The 26,777-nt window shown below is 41.2% G+C and overlaps 1 protein-coding gene across 3 annotated transcripts in view; it reads left to right on the top strand.

The window, feature by feature from the left end:
* COL19A1 (collagen type XIX alpha 1 chain) overlaps positions 1-26,777 on the top strand; it is a 1,105,372-nt gene that overhangs the window by 167,683 nt on the left and 910,912 nt on the right. For all 3 annotated transcript variants that reach the window (XM_077487416.1, XM_077487415.1, XM_077487417.1), the window contains exon 4: positions 3,637-3,736. In XM_077487416.1, the coding sequence (XP_077343542.1) occupies positions 3,637-3,736 (100 nt within the window). The remainder of the gene's footprint in view (positions 1-3,636; positions 3,737-26,777) is intronic.

The raw sequence follows: 26,777 nt of genomic DNA, 5'->3' as shown, positions 1-26,777 counted from the left end.
AAAGTATATTCCTTTAAGAATTAATGGCACCACTGTGCACCTGTAAAAGGGATGCACACATTTTTATGCCTTGCAGGAACACTTGCGATTTTGTGCGCATTCTCCCAATGCACAAATGTAAATTCATCCTCACCACAGCGACTTTAGTCCCCATGCACACACAGCTTAAAAATGCCTCTCCATGATATTCTATGGCCTCATTCACACACAGGCTTTTAGGAGCTATAAGTGGTATGGGCATTTTTAAGACACAAACAAAATTCAGGGCCAGCGCATTCTGAAGACCAGCATAAAAACATCTGATGCTGCTAAACGCGGCTAAACGTCAAGCTTTTCTTTTTTTGACTTGTCAAAATCAATGGTTCCTTATGAAAGCCATCTTAACTGATCCAACTTTCAACCCTTTGATTTGAATGGGAGTCGCATCCAAATCAGATCATCATGATCCGACTTGTGGCATGTGACTTGTGCTCTGAGGTTCTTGAAGGGGAACCCCACGCCAAAATGAAAATAAAAAAATACAGCATGGGGCTCCCCATATCAATGCCAGGCTCTTTGAGTCTCGTATGGATCTTAAAAAGGAACACCATGCCAAGATGAAAAAAAAAAGGCGTGGGGTCCCCACCAAGACTACACAACACCAAACCCTTCAGTCTGGTATGGATTTTGAGGGGAAACCCCACGTCCAAAAAAAAACAGCGTGGGGTCCCCCCCAAAATTAATACCAGACCCTTATCCAAACATGCAGCCCATCAGAACAGAAAAGGGGGGAGGACTAGTGAGCGCCCCCACTGCTTTGGGGCAGGGGGAGCTAGGTTTACATTTGTGCATTGTGAGAATGCACGCAAAATCGGAAATGTTTCTGCAAGGCGTGCATCCCTTTTGCAGGTGCACAGTGGTGCCTTTAATTCTTAAAGGAGTATTCATTTTTGATGGCACCCCAAAGCAACTAATGCACACATCAAAATGTATGGTAGCAAAGTATTGTGTGTTTTGGTATAGCACAAATTAAAAAAAGGATAATGAACATAGGGCAGGCCATTGAAGTGAATGAGCTGACCTAATGTGATGTCATAAGGGGCAAAGTCTCATGGTGACATCACCAGATGGCCATGCCCCATGGCTATACAAGAACCAGCAGAGAACTGAGCTGGCAGGAGGAACGATCAGTGGCAGAGAAGACTGGAGGAAGAAGCCCAGAGGAAGAACATGCCACCAGAGGGAAAAGACCGGAGGAAGAAGACCCGTTGAAGATTTTTAATAAAGGACTTGTGAAAACCATCTCTTGTTTTCAAATTTACACTTCACTGCCTCTTTTTGGGGTGAATGGGTAGGGGTACAATGTACCTCATAATTATTTACGAGAGGGGCCAGGATCTGAGGGCCCCCTTGTTAAAGGGGCTTCTAGATTCAAAAAGCCACCTGCCCTCAGACCCCCACAACCACCATCCAGGGTTGTTGGAAAGAGGCATTTGTCCCCATCAACATGGGGACAAGGTGCTTTGGTGGGGCCTGGAATAGTCCAGGAGGGGCTACACTTGCTAGTCCCCCCTTTCTTGACTTGCCAGGTTGCATGCTCGGATGCTCGGATAGGGTCCAGTATGGATCCTGGGGGGGGGGGGCATGCTGTTTTTTTTTTTTTTGCGTGGTGGTTTCCCCTAAAAATCCATACCAGACCAAAGGGCCTGGTGTGATCTTGGGGGGGGGGGGGCAATGCCTTTTTTTTTTATTTTGGCATGGGGTTCCCTTTCAGTTTCCATACCAGAGTCAAAATGCCTGCTATGGATCTAGGGGAACGCCACACCGTTTAAAAAAAAAAATTTAGGTGGGATTCAAGATCCACAGAGCACAAATTGCATGCCACAAGTCTGATCATGATGACTTGGATGCCACTTCTATTCAAATCAATGGCCTCAAAGTCAGATCAGTTAAGATGGCTCTCATAAGGAACCATTGGTTTTGACATTTAATGCAACTTGTGCTCTGTAGTAAGAATGGAAAAAAAGAAAAGGCAGAGAAATGCTGCTAAACGCTAACCCTGCTAAACGCGCATTAAAGCCAGTGCAAAAAGCTACTAAAAGCACGTTTTTACAGCCAATTTTTCCTGGTATCAGTAGTGTCTTTGCAGCTTGTTTTTTGTCAGATGCCCTGTGTGCATGAGGACTTAAAGTAAGGTTATGTCAACTGTTGTTTGTTTACATTAGAGAACTGCAAGGTTGGCAACTTTCTACTGTTAGGGAAAATAAGCAGAAAAGAGGTGTGATTCCATTATCTCTGTTGAGAGTTTTAAAGATTCATTTCTCCGCACTGCCTATAGGTACAAGGTAAGTGGGGGCTTGTTTTAGCGTGCTTTTGCTGTTTGTTCAGAATATGTAAATACTTTATTGTGCATAGTCTGGGCACATATATGGCTTAATGGCCAACGACAGCCAAAACATTCTTTAGAGTTGAATAAATAAGGCAAGATTAATAGTTCTGTAAAGTTTTTTTCTTTGTCAAGTAATGAAGGTAGCTGTTGTCTTGAAATAAAAAAGACAAACTGCCTTTGCAGCGAAGTGATATACCATCAGGAGCTAATCAATAGAAACTAAGAAGGAATCTTTAAATTAGGAATTTTGAGAAAGGTGGGTGTTTAGTGACAGCCTCGTGGTATAACTAGTCCCATAAAATGCACAAAGTATTTTAAAATGACTTATTTTTTTTTTTTTTTTACAAAAGCATGAAAATTACATGTAATATTAGGTGAACAATGTATTTATGTGAAGACTATATCAAACTGTTGTCACAACGATACGAAAATATAATGGATATGAAAATAAAGTATTTTTTTTTCTGGATCTTTCTGATTTCAAATTCTGCGTGTTCGTTATCGTTTTGTTAAAACTAACACGAAAATCCCAGAAGTTCGGACAAAAATGCATTCGGACTATAATGAATGCACATGTCTAGTAAACTTTGCTCCCAAAACCAATAAAGGCTTGCCCATCCACAATACCACTTACTATTGAAGTTATCTCATCAGCTCACATTGCCACTCTTATTTGATAGTAATATAATAGGGAAGGAGGGTGGGGCAAGTCCTAGTCCCAAGAAAGGTTTATCATCAAAGTCGGAAAAAATTAGCCTATACTGATGGAATGACCTGGGCTTCTGATGCACACATAGATTTTCCAGATATTAAAAGTACTGGGGCCTCTTTGTGATGATTGCTTTTTGACACGATTTTTTGTATAAAACCTAAATAAAAAACACTAGTAACTTCACATTTATTATGCCAATATATCCCATTTTGCAAATTGTTTTTAATATTTAAATGATCCATGCTGCATTGCCAGTTTTGAAGAGAGAGCATGATTATGTCTCTGCAGCCATTTTTCCTCTATTAATGATTTCATACATTGTCAATTTTATTTGAATGTAACATTTCTGTTGGTAATTAGGGCTTATTATATTTTCAGGAACATAATTATTTGTATCTTATACAAGGATTGTACATAGCAGGTCTTGTGTCTGTTCTGGAAATGTCTACGATATGTTTTTTGACAAACAATTGGAAATATTTTTGGGCCATGTCATTAAGTACTATTATGTGCACTTCTTTATATTTCAAATGACTTAATTGCTTTTTTTCTACAGGATATGACCTCGCAGAGAATTTTTCTCTGAGAAAGGCATCCTGTGGAGGCGAAAAGACATGTTTTAAGCTAGGAAGCACTCCTCTGATCAAAGACACACAGTGAGTAATGAATATTTCTTTATAATACACTTAGGGAAATTGAAATGAAGTGGTGCTGGATTTTGCTATATATTCTGAAATATTGAAATTAATTGTGTATTCATTCCTTTTAAAAATTATATATATATCTTTAATAATTTCTTTGATATATAGCTTGATGATCACAAACACTGCATACAATAAAGCTCCAAAAACACCCAGTGAATGAAAATGGGTACACATTACATACTGTAGATGTCTTTAAAATGTATGCTATCTTTAGTGCTCAAGTGCAGTAATAAGCATTAAGAACTAAAATTGCCATTTACTTTATTTATTAATTGGCTGATATCTAAAATTTCTACAATAATTCAGTTGAAATGTTATGTTCAACAGCTTTCTATTCTCTGGGGTTAGTACATGAATAAGAATGGTGCTGAAGCTATCTGTCTGCGCCATAGGCATGTACAGTAATAGGATATAAATATGCATCTTCATATGATATTTAGAAGGCTAAAAAAGTTATTTTACAATGAATGTGATGCAGTATGATGCTCACATAATTGAGTATTATTTAACTTATTCATGAATCAAGAATAGGTCATGAATCATATTTACAGTACACGGAAACCAGAGTAAAGACAGACCTCTCTACTGGGTTATAGTTAAATTCTAAGCTAATTGGAACGAACTCATCTCCAGTATTGTCACATGAAAAGTTATAATAAAATACACACAAAAATGTGAGGGGTGTGCTCAGTTTTGTGAGATACTGTATGTATTGCATATTTTGTCATCCCTCATATTTTTAGAGAACTCTGTGCTGGATTTGATTTATCCCATTTAGCTGAGTGTGCTTAAGATTTTATATGTATGTACTCTCCAGGACCTTGTTTAGCAACACTGATTCATGTGGGAAGTTACATAGTTACATAGTTGCATAGTAGGTGAGGTTGAAAAAAGACACAAGTCCATCGAGTCCAATCTATGTCAGTATTATATGTCAGTATTACATTGTATATCCCTGTATGCTGTGGTTGTTCAGGTGCTTATCTAATAGTTTTTTGAAACTATCGATGCTCCCTGCTGAGACCACTGCCTGTGGAAGGGAATTCCACATCCTTGCCGCTCTTACAATAAAGAACCCTCTACAGAGTTTAAGAGGTTCTCCTGCCAGTGTATAGATTGCATTCATATTTTTGCCACCCAAATGCATTATTTTACATTTTTCTACATTAAACCTCATTTTCCATGTAGTCTCCCACCCCATTAATTTGTTCAGATCTTTTTGAAAAGGTTACCGCATCCTGCTGAGAAGTTATTGCCCTGCTTAGCTTAGTGTCCCCCGCAAATACAGAGATTTAACTGTTTACCCCATCCTCCAGGTCATTTATGAACAAATTAAATAGGATTGGCCCCAGCACAGAACCCTGGGGGACCCCACTACTCACCCCTGACCATTCTGAGTACTCCTCGTTTATCACCACCCTCTGAACTCCCCCTTGTAGCCAGTTTTCAATCCATGTACTCACCCTATGGTCCATGCCAACTGACCTTAATTTGTACAGTAAACGTTTATGGAGAACTGTGGCAAATGCTTTTGCAATATCCAGATACACCACATATACGGGCCTTCCTTTATCTAGATGGCAACTCACCTCCAAATAGAAGGTTAATAGATTGGTTTGGCAAGAATGATTCTTCATGAATCCATGCTGATTACTGCTAATGATACCGTTCTCATTACTAAAATCTTGTATATAGTCCCTTATCATCCAATCCAAGAGCTTGCATACTATTGATGTTAGGCTAACTGGTCTGTAATTCCCAGGGATGTATTTTGGGCCCTTTTTACATATTGGTGCTACATTGGCTTTTCTTCAATCAGCTGGTACCATTCCAATCAGTAGACTGTCAGTAAAAATTAGGAACAATGGTCTGGCAATTACTCGACTAAGTACCCTTGGGTGCAAGCCATCTGGTCTTGGTGATTTATTAATGTTAAGCTTCCCAAGTCTAATTTTAATTAGGTCCTCTGTTTACCATGGAGGGGCTTCCTGTGATGTGTCATGCAATTAAACACTGCAGTTTTGGTTACTGAAGCCCCCCAATCCTCTCGTGAAGACTGAGGAGAAGAATACATTCAATACCATCCCCCCATCCTTTGTAAACAAATATCATTGTATCCATTCTTTATGGGGCCAATATGGTTTGTCCTCCCTTTTCTTACTATTTACATACTTAAAAAATTTCTTTGGATTTTTTTTTGCTCTCCTCCACTTTGTGTCTTTTGTGTTCCATCTTAGCCACACTAATTGCACTTACATTTCCTGTTGCATTCTTTATAAAGTCTAAATGCTGATGATGATCCCTTAACCTTGTATTTTTTGAAGGCCTTCTCCTTTGCTTTTATATGCATTTTTACATTGGAGTTAAGCCATCTAGGACTTTTTTTTCGCTCTTTTAAATATATTACCCAGTGCAATGCATTGGCTAATGCCCTTATTTAATATGCTCTTAAAACAAATCCATCTCCTCCATGTCCTTTGTTCCTAAGATTTTATCCCAATTTATACCTTCTAGCAAGGTTTATAGTTCAGGGAAGTTGGCTCTTTTGAAATTCAATGCCTTTCTATTCCCCTTATGTTTCCTATTTGTGTGATTTATACTGAAGCCAATAGACCTGTGATTGCTGTTTCCTAAATTGCCCCGTATTTCCACATCCATGATCAGTGTATTGTTGGTAATCAGTAGATCTAGTAATGCTTTATTTCTAGTTGGTGTGTCTACCATCTGACCGATGAAATTGTCCTGCAAGACATATAGGAACTGGTGAGCCTTGGACTAATGCGTGGTTCCCTCTGCCCAGTCTATGTCTACATAATTAATATCCCTCATTATGATAAAACTTCTCGCCCTTGCTGCTAATCCACATTGTGATAGGAGATCCGTCTTCCTCTCCTCCCTCAGGTTAGGGGCCTATAGCATACTCCCAGTATTATTTTTCCCTTGGCTTCATTCCTTTGACGCTATACCCATAAGAATTCCACTTCCTCCCTAGCTCCCTTAGTGATCTCATCTCTCACATTCACTTGTACATTATTCTTGATATATAGGCATACCCCTTGCCCCTTTTTACCCTCTCTATCCCTGTGATAAAGGGTATACCCTTGAATGGTTGCCAGCCAATCAAGAGAGCTGTTGAACCAGGTCTCTGAAATTCCCACAAAATCCAAATCCTCCTCGTAAAACAGTATCTCTAGTTCATCTATATTTTCTGTCAGGCTCCTGGCATTGGTGAACATGCCATGTAGTTTAGACCAGTTGCATACTGTCCTCTTATTAGGTGTTCCGAGATTCCAACTAGGACTTGTTACTATATTTACCTTGGGTTTATGTGCTTTAGTCAAGCTACCACTAATCCCCTGATACTACACTCTGGAATATATTCCACGCTACCTCTAGTTCTGGACCCTCCCCCCATCGCATAATTCAAAAACCCCTCAAACTTTTTGGCCATCTTCACTCCCAGCAGATCTGCACCTTCCTCATTTAGGTGCAGTCTGTCCCTTCTATAGTACTGGTGACGGATTAAGAAGTCAGCCCAGTCCTCCAGGAACCCAAACCCCTCCTTACTACACTAGCTCCTCAGCCATTTGTTTACTTCCCTAATCTCCCTCTGGTTTTCTGGTGTGGCCTGAGGTACCGGTGATTGATATCTTTTGTTTGTAAGTCCTTAATGTGGACCTTTCCATAACTTTGAAAATCTGCAAGATTAAATTCCTAATACAGTTTGTCATAATATACAGAAACAGCATTGTTTTTCAGAAAATCTGTACCTTGTATCATTAAAGAGATTCACTGAGTTCCAGGCTTTGGCCAGGCTAAGATGATGTCATCAGTGTGCTACAGGCAGGAGGAAGCATTTCCTTAATCTCATCTTCCCCAGTGATTAGACTGCAACATTTTACTTTTTTATCCAGTCACAAGGTGAGAGGGTGTAGCTAAGGGACAGATCTGTCTCAGACATAGGTGAACACAGCCAAGACTAGCATAGACCAGGATTTGCTTGAGTGTGTGGAGGAAAAAAAGGACGATAAAGACATTATCAGGCAGGTTACTGTGACCTCTATGAGAGGTAGTTTATACCTGTGTTACACTATTAACTCACACATTATTTGACCTACATGCAATTAACATGGGAAAGTATGTCTGATTCCGAGTCTCTTTAAGATGGAGGAAGGAATACAGCAATTAATAGGCAGTAAACTATGCAAAAGGACTATTTTATATCATTTACATAGCCACGCTCTTTTTCTACATATAATAATTTCATGTATCTTCAGATCCATTAAATATTACTGTTTGGTAGCTGTATATAGCTGTGCATTTTATAGCCTTGCCTCTGCATTGCATTAGCTAATAGTTCTCTTTGTCTTTATGTGCATCCTATCTCTTAAAAATCTAAAGAGATGTAACCTAAATAGAAAATATTGTATTATATAAAATAAAAAAAAATATCTAGTAAAGCAAAACCCATAAGTGCCAATCAACATAAAAGGTGCACTGCACGCCAAATGGAAAGTTTAACATTGAGATGCATAAAGAAAGCATAGCTTACCTACTGAGTGGTTTGTTTATTTATTTATTTTTTTATTGAAGCGTTAAGGGTGCCAGTCTCACTCCTTTCTCCTAATTTTGATGATCCTGAAATGCACAGCAGCTGGTGATTCTAGAGCACCTACTGAAGGTTCCTCAGTGCCTTTAACATAAATAATGTCTGATGTAAATATGCCCTCGTTAAGACATGTCTCACACGCAATAATCAGAAGCAAACCTGGCTTTAATGTTTGAAATATGTTTGGTAGTTCAGAAAGCAGACAGAGGAAGTTACACAGTTCAAGCTTTGGGAAGTTCTGCCCTGGTGTTATCCTAAGGATCCTGTTTATAAGCATGTAAAGAATTGAGTAAAAGTTTGTACCCTTTACTTACTAGCCTTAGAAGCTCACGTAATGTTCTTACCTATGGGCACAAATTGCACTATACTTTTTTGGTAGGGTGAGAGGAGTTAGAGCAGGGGTTTCAAAGTAGCCCACGGACCATTTACAAATGGCCCACAGACAGAGCTGATCCTAGGTGGGTGGCAGCGGCTGGGAGCTTTCTCTCTCCATCTCCTCTCCCATGCATGCTGCTGCAGCCCAGCATGCACAACACAAGAGAGCAGAGTGGAGTGAGGATCCGCCCATCGTCCCTCCCACCTAGTATTATCGAGAATGCACACTATTGAATAGTGCCTGGGATGGACTGCACATGTGCCATATGCAATACCACAACAACTGAGTTTATAATCAGCTGTTGTATCGACGAGATGGCGCCTGCACACAATAGCCGTCTGAAGATATTTTTCAGTCAGATTGTAGGTAAGGGGTGGAATTTAACATGAAGAGGCAGATGATTTCATTGATGGCCAGTGCTGATCTAACATGAAGGGGGTGGATGTTTTCAAGGATGGCCACTGCTGCAAAGATGGGGGCAGAATTTGAAACATTTAGCTAGCTAAAAAGGCCCTTCAGGAAGAATAGCAGATAAAGATTTGTTTAGCAGATTTGTTTGGGCATCGTTAAAAAATGTTGCCCCCATCTTTGCAGCACTGGCCATCATTGAAAACATCCATGCCCTTCATGTTAAATTCCGCTCCTCACCTACATGAACACTCCTTGGCAGTGTGAGGCACAATCTGACTGAAAAAATGTCTTCAGTCGGCTATTGTGCGCAGGTGCCGTCTCGCCAACACAACAGCTGATTGTAACATTGACTGTTGCGCTATTACGTATGGCGTATGCACAGTTCATCTCGAGCACTATTCAATAGCAGGCACTTCGACAGAACACCAGCCCCAGATCCAGGGTTCTGCTGCCACCTCAGGGTGGAAGATTGTAGCATTCTCAGGGTGCCCAGGAGGAGAGGACTCGGGAGGCAGAAGATCAGGCCACCAGCTGACTGCCAGGAGGAGAGGTAAGTGAGCCATCACACAGAGGCTGAGCAAAGTCCTTAGTTGCATGACTGAGGTTGAAATTTGTGAAGAGGGGGTATTTGTGGGGTGTGTGTGGGGGGGGGTGGTATTTGTGGAGTGTAAGGGGGGACATTTGTGAAGTGGAATGTGGGGGGTATTTGTGTGAAGTGGAGCGTGGGGGGTATTTGTGTGAAGTGGAGTGTGGGGGATATTTTTGGAGTGTAGGGGGTAATGCTGGGTGTTAATAGTGTGTCTGCTGCACCAATGCTGGGCTTTAATAGTGCGTCCACTGACACCAATGCTGGGGGTTAATAGTACATCTACTGACACAAATGCTGGGGGTTAATAGTTGCTCCACTGACACCAATGCTGGAGGTTAATATTGCGTACGCTGACACCAATGCTGGGGGGGGGGGGTTAATATTGCATCCACTGACAACAATGTTGGGGGAAAGGAAAGTTTGCATGCGGCCCTCATTGGATGTGAAAATTTGTCCTGTGGCCCTCAGGTAATTTGAGTTTGAGACCCCTGGTTTAGAGCCTCTTTCAAGTCATTGGTATCATTTTACAATTTTACATGAAGGATATTTCTTCTCTTTTCACTTTCACACCTGTTAGGCAGTCACAACAGCAATTAAAACACTTTTCTATTAGAGTGGGAGAATATTAGAATTGTATTGCATAGTATTCTGTTGAGAGCAAGAGGTGACGTGATGTCATTATATTATCAATGAAAAATGGTCATACCATTCCCAACTCTACACAAACATGAAATGATAAATAAACCTTGACTAGACATTATTTACATGTTGCTTATAAAATACTCTTGCTTCCAAAGGGCGTTTAACAGCCTTCCATTGTTTTAATATGAATTATGCTGTGTAAAGTAATTGATGTTATCTGTTGTGTAAAGTAAAAACATTTCAGATGTAGTACAAGGTGGTTGCTGTAGGGCCATATCACATTCCTGTTGCTATCGCTATAGAGGCCAAAGGAATACTCATCTATTTTAACACGCAACAGAAACAACCAAGTATTGTCTGTGATACTTTTTATATTTTCATTAACGTACAATTTTTCAGGACAAGCTTTCGGGGTATGTCCCTTCTTCAATATCCAAGAAGCACTGTTTGGACCATGAAGAAGGGGATATACCCTGAAAGCTTGTCCTGAAAAATTGCTTGTTAGTGCAAATAAAAAAAGTATCACAGGCAGTACTCAAATTGTTTCTGTTGCAAGTGCACCAATATGGCTACAATCACATCAAGAAAGGATACTCAAAAAGCGATGCTGTTGAAACAGACGAGTGTTTCCTTTGCCCTTTCTAGCATGCTTGTCACTGGTGAGCTATTGTTAGCAACAGGATCGGAAATGTACAATACCCACAGAAAAAGTACCATACCACCTAAACAAATGTCCTCATTACAAAATATGTATACAAAATAAAAAATATTTTTTTTATATTACATTATACAAATGAACACGATGAAAAAGGATTTAAAACATCTAACAAACACTACAACACCCCACCCAATATCAATATATTGTGTTTATAAACCTATATAATGTTAAATAACCTAGATAACATATACAGTATATATATATATATATATATATATATATATATATATATATATATATATATATATATATATATATATATATATATATATATATACATAAATAACCTATACAGTGGTAATATTAATATAATATGTTGATATACTATATAGTGTTATCATCCATCAACATCCATAAAGCTCTGAATAAGACTGACCTAAGTGAGCAAACCATATATATAATATGTGTATTGTAATTCAACAAACACATATTAAATACTTTATATGTTGTGATGGTATGCGAGGTGAGATAGACGATAATAGGTACATTTCACCTCACATTCGTTCCTTTGCAAGGGACTAAACCCAAACCTGCCCCAGTTTTTCCAGCCTCTGTGGCAGGCTGTTTTCCGGTCCGGATGTTCGGGTCCACTGGAGTCCACAGTCAGCAGGACTTTAAATATCCAGGAAGAGAGCACAGCAGGGCTCTGGTTTTGAGACTCAGGATGGAACCTATGTGAGAAGATGTTGGGTGTTGGACTAAAAAAGGTTTGCTTACAGTTTTTTACAGCTCCATATGTTTTGTGGGTGACGGGGACCAGCCCCTCACTGTATAGAGAGGAGACTATTTGTTTAGTTAGCGCCGGACGGCAAGGATTTAATTTATTGTTTGTTTGTTTTTACTTTGCAAACCTCCTGCAAATAAACCTGGCATCTGTCAGATTTTTAAGAAAGTGCCTGTTTGCTGACTGTCATTCAGAAAAGGAGATCCCCAGGAGCTAATCTCCCCACAATGTATACATGTATATGTTACAAATGTGTTACAAAGTAAAAAAAATTGAATTTGATAGCACCATTACTCAACACCACCCTGCCCAATATACAAACTAAACCATGTAGGTGCAAAAATCCAAAATCAAGTCCCTTCCCCATAAATAAAGCCAATAACACCAAGCCTGCTAAAAGGGGACAGGTTGTATATGCTGCATCAGTACTGAATCATAAAGTATACATGGGGACTGGTGATGGATCACTCTACATGTAACAGCATGGAGCAGCTTTAGCTATAAGTCCCCATGTTATACTTTATTATTCAGCAATGATCCTGGAATTGTAAAGTACTGCAGGGGTGAGATCTTTGGATGCCTTCATTGTGTTGACTAGTACATTTCAACCAACTTCCTCTAAGAAGCAGCAAAGTGGTAAGCTCATCTTTCTGTTACTTTGCCCTCTCCTTCTATTATCATGATCTTGCCAGCACATGAACTGATATGGATCCTCTACTGCTTCTGTCTCACACTTGAGCCCTGCTAGACAGGGAGTTTTAGAGGCTGCTTGCACTGCTTGCATTAAAAATACTTTTAAAACATATATTGCCGTGCTATGCGAGCAATAATATGGTACAAAAACAGTCCATAAAATGTTTCCATATATGGTAAGTGGTAGATGCAATGTATAGAAACAAAGTATTTGAAAACGTGTCCAAAAGAAAATGAATGACCATTCACCCGAGTGCACCTTCACCATAATTGAGTAAGCTGTCCCTAGACTCAACATTATAGGACTCTAGATAAGCATTGAATTCCAAATCATGGCAAATCCATCCATTGAAAGATGTAGAGACAGTGCCATGGCGGACCCTGCTGGTTCCTAATCCCTCCCATGGATGCTCCATAAAGAAGAAACGAATATCCACATAGTGTAAAACTGTATGATACATAGATAGTAAGGTTGAATAAAGATACCAGTTCATCCAGTTCAACCTGAGTGTCTACAATTGTCCCCATCACTGTACATTGCACACTCACCTCAGTCCCTACCCTCAAGGAGCCCACAATTCAAGGTCCCCATTTATATACTAGGGCCAATTGTTTTGGACAGAAGCCAATTAACCTACCTGCATGTCTTTGGGATGTGGGAGGAAACCGGAGTACCCAGAGGAAACCCACGCAGGCACAGGGAGAACATGCAAACTAAGGCAGGTAGTTTTGTGGTTGGGATTCAAACCAGCGACCCTTCTTACTGGTAGGTTTGAGTGCTAACCACTACACCACTGTGCCGCCCATGATGATGATGTAGACGAAAAAAAAATTCAAATTTTATTTTTATTTTTGCTGTTTATTATCAGTCAAAAACTGATATATAAGGTAACTAATTGCTTGCAGGGGCACAGTTTTAGCAACAATTTATGTCTCATGGTTAAAGCTTTCATTTCATGTTTACACTATTACTCATTAATCCTCCAAACACAATGTGGATTCAAGATGACCCAATATGTTATCCTCCTGTGCCGAAAAGCATGCTGAGTTTTATTAACACAGGCCTTCGTAATAATTCTTGAAACATATGAGCTGTGCATATTGTGACTTCTTTTCAGTTGAAGAAAAAAAAAATCTGCAGAACATTATCTCCTAGGCATGTGGTGTTCTATGGCTTGCGTTCATAGTACTGCCATTTTAAGCTCTCAGAAAAATAATTTTCGGATAAAGACAGCTGAAAGAGGCTATACCTTATAGTGTTTTCCCTATGTAAAGAGCATCTAGAACATGTAAATATTAACTCATTCTTAAATAGAATATATATTGTACTGCATTGATGAAAAGTCATCACAATCCAGAAGTATACCTTTAGATTCATTGTCCATTCCTATAGAGTGCCCCTATATCCCACGAAAGTGCACAAGCAAATACCAACATTTTATCTTTATTTTCAATCATAAGAAATGTCTTTAAATTGAGGGCAACTTTTGGGCAGCACATGAGAACAAGAGCGTCTGATGGAAGATTTTCAATTGCTTTCTGTCCTGATAACAATGGTCACCAGGACAAATAGGGGGTTGATTTACTCAAACTGGAGAGTGCAAAATCTGGTGAAGCTGGGCATGGTAATCAATCACCTTCTAACTTCAGCTTGTTTAATTAAGCTTTGACAAATAAAACCTGGAAGCTGATTCTTTCATTCTGAAATTTTATGCAGAGCTGCACATTGTTTGCACTCTCCGGTTTTAGAAAATCAACCCCAAAGAGTGCACAATTCTCATGGGTGAGGATAAAAAATGCAAAACAACAAAAAATCATGAATTCTAGCCCTACTTTAGGAAAAAAGTTTTTGAGTGTACATACACTTACAACTTCAGATATTGAAAAGAGCAGATTGTGGCAGCTTTAGGGTGATGTAAATTGTCAATGAAATTGGAGGATAGAAAATAACTTGAAGGAGACTCTATAAGTTGAAGTCAATAGGCTAAAAAAAAAACTTTGCTGGGTTATTGATCTCTTAGCCACAAGTCAGCCTTCTGCTAATTTTATTTTACATGAGAGTGAAATCTCGTTATTCTGAATGCTAATTTACAGAAAGACAGATTATGGGCTGAGAAAACTGTCTAAGCACGACATTCCCAAATAAAATTATTAAATGCATACAAAGGAAAAATTAATCTAGACCTTTGAAGTGCCATGAGTTTACACAAGCCAGTTTGTAAAATTAGAATTTCATTAATACAATACAAATGCTTGATATAAGCAATGTAGAAACATTGGAAACAGCACATATAGACAAATATTTATGCGCCACCCATACAGTCCCAGAAATGTGTCCTGTATTTCCCACTGTTTAATTTGAGGTTCCTAAACTATTCTGACAGTCAGCAGTATCACAAAATAGGACAGAGTCGCCTGTTCAGTGTTTCACCAGGATCTATATCCTCAGGAGATATGGAGAGAAGATGTATAATATTACAACAGAATGAAATTGATAAATATATCAGTATATGTAGAAAATACATGCCCAACCACTTACATAGACATTATATGGCATATTTTAAAGCAGAGTGTAGGGCATTCAGCAAACATTATCAGCAGGTCAGTCTTCCAGGTCCAAAATGTAAGTAAAATGTTTGGTAAATGTCATTTATTTGTCCTCTTCCATTTGTTATTTATAAACAGAACCCTATGTGTAAGAGTAAAAGCACTATAGCCACAGGTTAAAATCTATTTTACCTCTTCAGTACCGTCCACTTTTACCCCCTTCCTGCCGAGGCCAATTTTCAGCTTTCAGAGCTATCAGACTTCGTCTCCCCCTCTAGTCAGTCCCGTCCCGCACAATTATAAACACACATGAGGAAACACATTTAACCCCTAGTGCATTTTTATAGCATTGATCGCTGTATAAATGTCAATCGTCCCAAAAATGTGTCAAAAGTGTCCGATCTGTCTGACACAAAGTTGCAGTCCCACTAAAAATCACACTATTTATACCATTACATGACCATATCCACTGTCACTACCGAATAAATCCAAATAGTGGCAGTGGGTCCCTCTTAAAGAAATAAGTCCTTATGTCACTCCTCAGAGTCTACAAGGCCGAAGCCGTAGCTAACATATAGTCAGAAAAAAAGAAAGAAAAGAAACTTTTCCCCTGCTGTTGTGTCCCGCTTTTAACTTGCGTACCAACACCAGGAGAAAAGAAAAGTAGCTACCTTAGGTTTCGGTGAACACATAGGACATTTGATTTAATATCAAAAATATTTTTATTTTTTTTTATATATAATATATGTATGTATAGAAAGAAATAAAAAATATTTTTGATATTAAATCAAATGTCCTATGTGTTCACCGAAACCTAAGGTAGCTACTTTTCTTTTCTCCTGGTGTTGGTACGCAAGTTAAAAGCGGGACACAACAGCAGGGGAAAAGTTTCTTTTCTTTCTTTTTTCCCACTAAAAATCACAGATCGCTGCCATTTCCAGTAAAAAATAATAATAATAATAATAATAAAAATACCATAAGTTGCCATAAATCTATTCCCTATTTTGTAGACACTATAACTTTTGCATAGACCAATCAATATACACTTATTACAAAAAAGGGCATTTCAAAAATAGTGTGATTTCACCAGTGACAGCTTTTACGAAAATGTTTTAGCCCCTGTACACACGGTCGGAGAATCTGTCGGAATGCGTCTTATCGGACCGTGTCGTCAGATAATCCGACTGTGTGTGGTATGCATCGGACTGATTCCGTCCGAATCTCCGTCCGACCCAATTTTCCAACATGTTGGAAATATTTCCCGACCAACTGGGCCGGACGGACCTAATCCGATCATGTGTAGAGCATTTTGATCGGACCAAGTGCCACGCATGCTCAGATCAAATTCCTACATCAAAGCTATTGGCTACTAGCCTGAATGTAGTCCCATCGTAACGAAATTACGTCATCACGTTCTGAAAGATCGGATTTTTCTCCAACTTTGTCCGACCGTGTGTATGCAACAGTTTCGGACAAGATCCGACGGACAAAATCCGACGGGCAGAATCTGACGGATTTGGTTGTGGAAATCTCCGACCGTGTGTACAGGGGCTTAGAGTCACACATGACAATGAGATTTTTCAAGTTGAAGTGTCTAATTTTGGATAAGGGCTGAGATTAAAGTTGCCCCCGATGACAATGCTCTCCTGAAAAATAGCTAATCAAGACAAACCTTGTCTAGGAATGGTATTTGACGTGGCAAATGAATGATTGTATAAAGTGGCAAACTCAAGATCTAAACAGATATAGATGGGGATGTTGTCCTAAAATTTAAGGATAAAATCTAGTTGATGTCGCTATGGGCAGCTGTAGTTCTTTGCTGTCTATGTGCACTAATGGGATGGAATCAAATGTGGAAGAGTTGAAGAAAAGTCCAGCAGATTATCCTCTGGAAGAATCAGCTCAGGGAGATACAGAACTTCCAAGAATCTAGGCACGTCACTACACACTCTGTATAACATTATAGTACCCCCTTTCTTGGTGAATAACCTAAAGGGGAAATCTCAACAATAAGGAATGTCAGCATGATGGAGAGTTTCCAGAAAGGGTCATAAGGAACAGTGTTTAGTTAGAGTTCACCCAGAGAGAAGGAATACAAATGCTCTCAGTTAAAGTCCAAATATTGTCTGGTACCCATTTTGTTCATAATAGCTTCCTTATGTGAAAACTTATGAAGCTTACAGATCACATCTCTGGGAAAATCTGTATACACCATAGGCTGCCTAAGAGCATGATGAGCTTGATCAATCTCTATTGGAATAGCAGCCTCATGTTCCAAGATCCTATTAAACACATTCTGCTGTTGAAATGAGATCCAGAGCCTTAACTGATTCAGATAAACCTCTAATTCAAATATTAGAGCACCTGTTCCTATTCTCTTGACCATCTAATTGTGAGATAAGACATTTTATCTACCGATTGCATTGCATGCAGAATTTAATTGTTTAGTTTTGAGGGCCTCAGTCCTTTTTCCCCAAATGTGTAGTGTCTGCTTTAAGGCAATCTAACTCATGTTTGAAAGTACTCTCTGTTTTGCTTAGCATAGCTTCAAAATCAGCTTCAGTGGGGAGAGATCTAATATGCTCTCTAATATCCCAGTCTAGCTCAACCAGGACTGCCGCCTCCTACCTTCCACCACTTACTATCCATTGCTGCTGACTGTGAGATGAGCTACTCCCCTCCAGTCTGTCCAAACAGCCTCAGCTACTACTGCTGTCCTATTGAGGACTGGAGGAGAACTCTTCCCACGCTCTGGGAAGAGTAGTAGCAAGACCTGGTCCCACTGCGATTGCAGCTTGGATGAGTAGGGCTTCCGTTAGTCATGCCGGTATGTGTATGTGTAAAGACAGCTGCCCAACAAGACCTTGCTTGATGCAATCAGTGCACTGCTTAGTTTGGGAGAGCGAGAGCTCGAACGCCAAGCATTCTCCCCCTCATATTGTCAAGACACCCCTCTGATCTTTTTTCCTTTTAAAGAGTTAACAACTTATTTTTTTAATTAGCTGAGTAGATTTATGGGAAAGGTGTCTAGTGGTCATAGGGTAGTGACTTACATACTTTAATTACTGCTTTACATCGTTACAGCTGGTAAAAGGTAATATTAAAATAAAACTTACATAATGCTTTTTAAAGCAGGGAAATAAAAATATTTTTTTTTAGAATTATAAGGAAATGAGGTGCTAATTGTTAATAATAACACCAAATCCATTCCCTTGGGTGAATTAGTCAGTGTTATAACATGCAATAATAATAATGACACCAGGAATATGGGGTTGTGTTATGTGGTCAGTTTAGATGCAGATACTGCTTAGCTGAATACTTTCCATTGATATTTCACAAACACAAACTTCTAACATGGTTCAGTGAAATCTTCAAGCAGCCTGTATGTATAATATTTTTTCTTTACTGAACTAACAGCTCAATATTTCAGGACATGTTCTTCTCCACTGGGAGTAATAATAGAATTGGTTTGTAGAAAAATATAGATATATCTATTCTGCTACAAAGCACACATGTAATGTAATGAGCAAATAAAGGTGCTGACAAGTTAAATGTCTATACTCCACAGTGTATTTGTCTAAGATATATAATGAAATGTTTCTTTTGTATCACCATATTTAATCTGTGTGTCAATGCAGCTGGGATGTTTTGCAAGTCCTTATTTGAACTATGCTACAGAGGAAATACAGTTGTGCTTATAAGTTTACATACTCTGACATCATTTATGATTTCTTGGCCATTTTTCAGGGAATATGAATGATAACACAAACTTTTCTTTGTCTGGTTGTTAGTGTTTGATTGAAGCCATTTATTCTCAATCAACTCTGTTTACTCTTTTTAAATCATAATCACAACAGAAACTACCCAATTGACCCTGATCAAAAGTTTACATACCCTGGTGATTTTGGCCTGATAACATGCACACAAGTTGACACAAAGGGGTTTGAATGGCTATTAAAGGTAACCATCCTCACCTATGATCTGTTTGCTTGTAATTAGTTTGTGTGTGTATAAAAAGTCAATGAGTTTCTGGACTCCTGACAGACCCTTACATCTTTTATCCAGTGCTGCACTGACATTTTTGGATTCTGAGTCATGGGGAAAGCAAAGGAATTGTCAAAGGATCTGAGGGGAAAGGTAGTTGAACTGTATAACATAGGAAAGGGATATAAAAAGATATCCAAGGAATTGAGAATGCCAATCAGCAGTGTTCAAACTTGAATCACTAAGTGCAAAATGAGGAGTTCTGTTGAAACCAAACTACGGTTGGACAGACCAACTCAAATTTCAGCCACAACTGCCAGGAAAATTGTTTGGGATGCAAAGGAAAACCCACAAATAACTTCAGGACTCTGAAAACATGTGATATGGCAATTTCAACATGCACAATAAGGAGGCACTTGAAGAAAGATGGGCTGCATGGTCCATTCGCCAGAAGAAAGCCATTACTACGCAAAGGCCACAAAGTATTCCACTTACAATACGCCAAACAGCACAGAGACAAGCCTCAAACCTTCTGGCACAAAGTCATTTGATAAGATCAAAATTGAGCCTTTTTGCCACAACCATAAACTCTACATTTGGAGAGGCGTCAACAAGGCCTATGATAAAAGGTGCACCAGTCCTACTGTGAAAAACAGAGGTGGATCACTGATGTTTTGGGGATGTGTGAGCTACAAAGGCACAGGAAATTTGGTCAAATTTGATAGCAAGATGAATGCAGTATGTTATCAAAAAATACTGGAGGAACATTTGCATTCATCAGCCAGGAAGCTGTGCATGGGATGAACTTGGACATTAAACATGACAATGATCCAAAACACAAGGCCAAGTTGACCTGTCATTGGCTACAGCATAATAAAGTGAAAGTTCTGGAGTGGCCATCTGTCTCCTGACCTCAATATCATTTAGCCACTCTGAGGAGATCTCAAACATGCAGTTCATGCAAGACAGCCCAATATTTTTTTTCTTTTATTTTATTTTATAGTATTTTACAGGCATACCCCACTTTTAAGTACACAATGGGGTTTATTTACTAAAGCTGGAAAGAGTAAAATCAGGCTCACTTCTGAAAGAAACCAATGAGCTTCCAGATTTTATTACCAAAGATTAATTGAACAAGCTGAGGTTAGAAGCTCATTGGTTTCTATGCAGAAGTGAGCTTGATTTTGCACTTTCCAGCTTTAGTAAATAAACACCATTGTGTTTTAAAAGTGGGGTATGCCTGTACAAGGTAACATCGGTAACAAAAGCAGTAATATAAATAAAATAAGTAGAGATAATTAAGCATCATCAAGCAGAGATGCGTTAGCAAACTAAATTAATGAATATATTATTGTAATACCATAAAATACCAGTTGGGAACTTTGTGAGCTGCGGTTCCAAAAGACGTTAACAATGAACATGGAAAAAAACTATTGTAAGTATATGCAAAACAAACATATAAAGAGGACAAAGATGCCAGTGGGTGTATAGGCAAAGTTAGTCGGGGACAGAATGGAAGTTAGATCTCATCAGGGCCTGGATCCGACAGGATATGGCCTGGCATGTCCTGGTGAAAGGATCAGTAGCTTAATCCATCCCTAATGTTCCCTATTGAAATCAAATAGTATAGCAGACAAAAAAAAATAATAAAAAAGGGGAAGGGGAGAGTTAAGTGTAGGGTGGGAGAAGAGAGGAAGGAGCCTAACGAAAGGTGTAGAAGTCAAGCTATCCAATCAACCGATAAGTGTAACAGGGAGGATAATACTATATGCATTTAGGGTAGTAGTAGTGAATTGTCGAAGCCTAGGTAATGTTTGACCCAAGGTTTCCATAGTGATAAAAATTTGCTTATTTTATCAAGAAGAATAGCTTGAGTTTTTGCGTGAATCGTGGCTTGCATTACTCTGTGTTTAACAGATAATATGCAGAGTCAAGCAGATTTCCATGCTTTTGCTATGGTTTGTTTTGCTGGTTACAAAGAGCAGAAGTTTAAATTGGCGGTGAGTAATGTGACATGGTTTGCTAGTCAGGAGTGCTACAGCTGGGTCTGCAGGTAAGCTGGTAGAAAACATAGTGGAAAGGATTTGAGAAACCTCCAACCAAAAGGAATTGACAATGGGGCATTACCACCAGATGTGGACATGCCCAGGGTAGTACAACCACTGATTTCCTGGCAGGGACTAAATACCATTTAGTAAGAACTTTATCATTGGTTTCAAGAGCCATTATGTTTGAAGTGGCACATTTGGTTGCCTGCCAGATCTGGGCCAAATTCAGTTCTTCCGGTTGGAGGTGGAGGTCCGTCTCCCATTTGTTTGTGTAAGATGGAGGAGAAGAGCTAGTGTGTGAGAGTCACTGCACATATAAATCTGAAATAAGATCTTGTCTGTGAGGATCTGATGTACAGCTGCTTTCAAAGACAGTGAAATTAGGGTCCCCAAGGTGGTGGGTAATGACTTAAATGGAAGGTTTCCATAGAAGAGAGATCGTATGTTTCACGTAAGCTAGGGAAGGAAGTAATAATAGGAGATTAAAAGAAATGGTGGGCAAGAATCAAACCAGCAGAAGCCCAGGTAGAGAAGGAGATCAGAGAGGACCAGGCTGGGTAAAATGAATAATTATGGAAGAAGGAGAGGAGAGGGTTAGGCTTAGATTGAAGACCGAAGCAGGTTTTTAATTTGTCCCAAATAGAAAGGCTGTATGTAATAATGGGGTTGGTTATTGTCCAGCATTGAGCAGGGGTGAGCCATAAGATATTTGCAGTGGAGAGGGGGGTCACAGGCAACCGACTCTATTGCTACCCATAGTGGAGTTTCCTTAGTAGCATGGTATTTGGGCAATTGAGCTGCATAGTAATATTTGGTGAAGTCTGGTACTCCAAGTCCTTCGTGGATACGGGGGATATTTAGGTTTGGCTTTAGTAAACATGGTCTGAGTTTGTCCCAAATAAATTGTATGGTTTTGCATTGTAAAATGCGTAAAAAAAATGGGAAAGGATCATTATTGGGAGTACTCAAAATAGGTAGAAAATTTTAGGAAGGATAGACATTTTGATTACTGTTATTCTACCCATTCATGCCAATGGCAAGGATGACCAGGTTGTAATGAGTTTAGTAATTTGAGTCAATAAAGGAGGGCAATTCATTGCATAGAGATCCTTTGGGTTTGCTGTAAAGTTGATACTTGGGTATGAGATATGTGTCATGGACCAGGAGAACGGGAGAGAATCATATAGCTGGGTTTGAAGAACAGATGGGATTGATATCTTTAAGTATTTTGTGGATTAATGGTTAGGCCCGATATTTGTCCAAATTTGGAAAGGATATCCATCAGAGTTGGTGATTAGGGATGACCCCAACATTGGGTGTTCGCCTGTTTGATGAATAGTGAACAATTTGGGGTGTTCGCGCCAAATTCGTAAGCCGCGGAACTCCCTTTCAAAGTCTATGGGAGAAATCAAAAGTGCTAATTTTTAAGGCTTATATGCATGGTATTTTCATAAAAAGTGTTTGGGGACCTGAGTCCTGCCCCAGGGGACATGTATCAATGCAAAAAAAAGTTTTAAAGCAGCCGTTTTCTTTTGGGAGTAGTGATTTTAATAATGTGGCCTGGTATGGTTCAGGAGGGTCTGGTAATGGACTGTGGGGGAGTCCCATGCTGTTTTTTTCAATCACTTTTATGTCTATTCCTGGGACCGACAATTCATTATAGCCACGAGTACTTTTAAATCACTTTTTTTCCTTTTAGAAATGTCATTTTGCTCTTGGACTGTTCTAAACACAGGAAACAAATGCCACCTTACAGGTATACTATAGACACCCCCAGGTACAAAATTGAAAGGAATATTTCACTTTTATTGTTTTACTTTAAGCATTATTAAAATCACTACTCCCAAAAAAACTGTAGTTTTTAACTTTCTTTTACATTGATACATGTCCCATGGGGCAGGACCCAGGTCCCCAAACACTTTTTATGACAATAACTTGCATATAGGCCTTTAAAATTAGCACTTTTGATTATTCATTTTCGTGTCCCATAGACTTTAATGGTATTCACGTGTTCAAACAAATTTTTTGCATGTTCTTCTGCGAACCGAACAGGGGGTGCTCAGCTCATCCCTATTGGTGATGATAGTAAAGGGGATATGAGAAATATTAAAACGTCATCCACAAACATACTTTTTTTTGGTGCTAGTTTCCAAGTTCTACACCTTTAATATTTTGGTTAGTTAGGGCCAGGGGTTCAATTGCTAGCGCAAAGAGGATATGGCATAGGGGGCAACCCTGTCGGTCTCCTCTCTCAAAGGCGTCAGAGCAGTAACCCAAGTAGGATAAATAGGCTTTAGGATGGTGATAAAGGGTGACAATTAGGGATGAGCTTCGTGTTCGAGTCGAACATACGTTCGACTCGAACATTGGCTGTTCGTCCGTTCGGCAAAGTCAGTTCGCGCCAAATTCGTGTGGCGCTCACGGCCCACAATGCACTGCGATGGCGCAGTGCATTGCTGGCTCATGATTGGCCAAGCATGCACTGTGACCATGCATGCTTGGCCAATCGCAGCGCCAGCAGCGAGGAGAGCCATGATTGGCCACAGGCAGGATGAGTGGATGACCAAGCCCTCTTCATCCTCCTCATCCTCTCTCACCCAGTCTCAGGGTACTAGCAAAGCAGCTGCCAACGCATCGTCTTCCCTCCTCTCAATGTCATCATCAGTGACTCCTTCCCTAGACCCACCACGTCCTCCTGAGGAGTCTCCTGAACTCTTTGTGCACAGTGTTGGGTACATGCTCCAGTAGGATGCCCAGTGTTTTGTGGGCTCTGATGATGACACTCAGCTAGAGGAAGGCAGTAGCGTGAGCGCAGAGAGAGGGGATGCTCAAGAAGGACAGCAATCTGGCAGTCATGTTCCACAAGCTGCAGCATACTGCCAGGTTTGCTACAGCGATGAAGAGGGAGGGGATGATGAGGGCACTGACTCCACGTGGGTGCCTGGAAGGAGAGAGGAGGAGGAGGAGGAGGAGGAGGAGACACATGTCCAACGAGGCAGGATGCCCTCCGGGGGCCAGCTTAGGGGCAGCACACCGACTGAATCACACCGCAGAGCTCCGCCTGTGCAGAGCGCTGCCTCTGCGCGTTATTCTAAAAGTTCTTTGGTGTGGGCCTTTTTTGAGACGAGTGCATCAGATCGCACCGCTGCTATTTGCAACATATGTCTCAAGCGTATCTCACGTGGCCAAAACATCAGCCGCTTGGGCACCACATGCTTGACCAGAAATATGTTGACCTGCCATGCAGCTCGTTGGCAAGCGTACCTCAAAGACCCACACCAAAGAACAAAGCGGACCTCTCCTTGCTCCTCATCAGCTGGCATCTCCAACCCCACTAGACCTTCAGTCCTCTCTGAAACCTGCTCTGAGAGGAATGAAGGTGTAGAATTAGGTGTGTCACAGCCAAGTGCTTCCGGGAACTCTGCTAGTGGTACACCCACGTCCGATTATAGCAGGCAAATGTCCCTGCCCCAGCTGCTGGACCGGCGAAAGAAGTTCACTCCCAGACATCCACATGCCCAGCGGTTGAATGCTAGCTTGGCTAAATTGCTAGCACTTCAACTGCTGCCTTTTCAGTTGGTAGACTCGGCCCCCTTCCGTGAGTTTGTACAATGTGCGGTTCCTCAGTGGCAGGTCCCCAAACGCCACTTTTTCTCACGGAAGGCGATTCCGGCTCTCTACCGGCATGTGGAAGGCAATGTCCTTGCCTCGCTGGACAGGGCGGTCAGTGGTAAGGTGCATATTACCGCTGACTCATGGTCCAGCAGGCATGGACAGGGACGTTACCTGTCTTTCACGGCCCATTGGGTCACTCTTCTGGCTGCTGGGAAGGATGCAGGACAAGGTGCAGTAGTGTTGAGGTTGTTCCGCCACCACGCCTCCAAAATGCTACTATTGGTTGTGACACACCTCTCTCCTCCACCCCCTCCTCTTCTTCTTCCTCCATGGCCTCTTCCAGTGCTCTGTCCTCAGAACCAGCGGTGCTCCGTAGGCGTTCCAGGGGCTACGCAAGTACGCAGGCAAAACGATGCCATGCCGTGCTTGCGCTGGTTTGTTTGGGGGACAGGAGCCACACTGGGGCGGATGTTTTGTCAGCTCTGCAGGGGCAGGCCGAGAGGTGGTTGACGCCATGCCAGCTTAAGCCAGGAATGGTGGTTTGCGACAATGGCACCAACCTCCTCTCCGCCCTCCGACAGGGACAACTGACCCATGTGCCCTGTGTAGCTCACGTCCTTAACCTGATGGTGCAGCGGTTCTTGGGCAGGTACCCCGGCTTGCAGGATGTCCTGAAGCAGGCCAGGAAAGTCTGCGTGCATTTCCGCCGATCATTTAATGCCTGTGCTCGGCTGGCTGAGCTCCAAAAGAAGTTGAACCTGCCCAAGAACCGCCTTATATGTGACATGCCCACCAGATGGAACTCAACATTGGCCATGCTGCAGCGGCTGCACACGCATCAGAGGGCCATCAATGAGTACCTGTGCGACTACGGCACCAGGACAGGGTCAGGGGAGCTCGGTTTTTTCTCACCACGCCAGTGGGGCATGATCAGGGATGCATGCACTGTCCTGTCACCATTTGAGGAGGCCACAAGGATGGTGAGCAGTGACAGTGCATGCATCAGTGACACTGTACCTCTTGTCCACCTCTTGGAGCATACTCTGCATGGAATAATGGACAGGGCACTTGAGGCAGAACAGAGGCAGGAAGAGGAGGACTTCCTTGCCTCTCAAGGCCCTCTTTATCCAGACAGTGTTCCTGCTGTGCCACCCATCATACAGGAAGAGGATGAGAAGGAGGAAAAGGAGGAGGAGGATGATTGTGTCAGCATGGAGGTGGAGGCTGGCACTCAGCATCAGCATCAGCAGCAGCAGTCTTGTAGGGATGATTTATAGTCCCAAGAAACACGTGGACTTATACGTGGCTGGGAGGAGGTAGCTGCGGATCATGTTGTCCTTAGTGACCCAGAGGACTCTGGACCGAATGCCTCAGCTAACCTACGCTGCATGGCCTCCCTAATCCTGCAAAGCCTGCGGAAGGATCCTCGTATTCTTCGGATCAAGGAGAGGGACCATTACTGGCTGGCCACTCTCCTTGATCCACGGTACAAGGGTAAGGTTGCCGACCTTATCTTGCCATCGCAGAGGGAGCAGAGGATGAGACATCTCCGGGAGGCCTTGCAGAAAGGTCTGTGCAATGCGTTCCCAGAGACTGGGAGGTTACAAACTCCTGGTCCTGGACAACGTGTTGCTGAGGCATCGGTCAGAAGGAGCAGTGGAGAAGGTGGCCGTCTGACTGATGCTTTCAGACAATTTTTTAGTCCGCAGCCCCAAGGTATGATCGGTTCCAGCACCCATCGCCAGTGTCTGATTTACATGGTGCAGGAATACCTAGAGGCAAGGTCAGACTTGGACACCTTTCCCACCGAAAATCCTCTGGCTTACTGGGTCTTGAGGATGGATCACTGGCCAGAGCTTGCACAGTATGCAATTGAGCTACTGGCCTGTCCTGCATCCAGCGTTCTTTCGGAACGCACCTTCAGTGCTGCTGGTGGCTTTGTTACCGATCACAGGGTGCGCCTGTCCACCGAATCAGTTGATCGACTGACCTTCATCAAGATGAATCAGTCTTGGATCACCCACAGCTACCAAGCAC

This window comes from Lithobates pipiens, unplaced genomic scaffold (genome assembly GCF_037356315.1).
Source record: "Lithobates pipiens isolate NorthernLeopardFrog02 unplaced genomic scaffold, aLitPip1_a1.2 Scaffold_18, whole genome shotgun sequence".
Lineage (NCBI taxonomy): Eukaryota > Metazoa > Chordata > Amphibia > Anura > Ranidae > Lithobates > Lithobates pipiens.
Note: the sequence above shows the minus strand (reverse complement) of the source record. Positions and strands in the feature narration are given on the sequence as shown.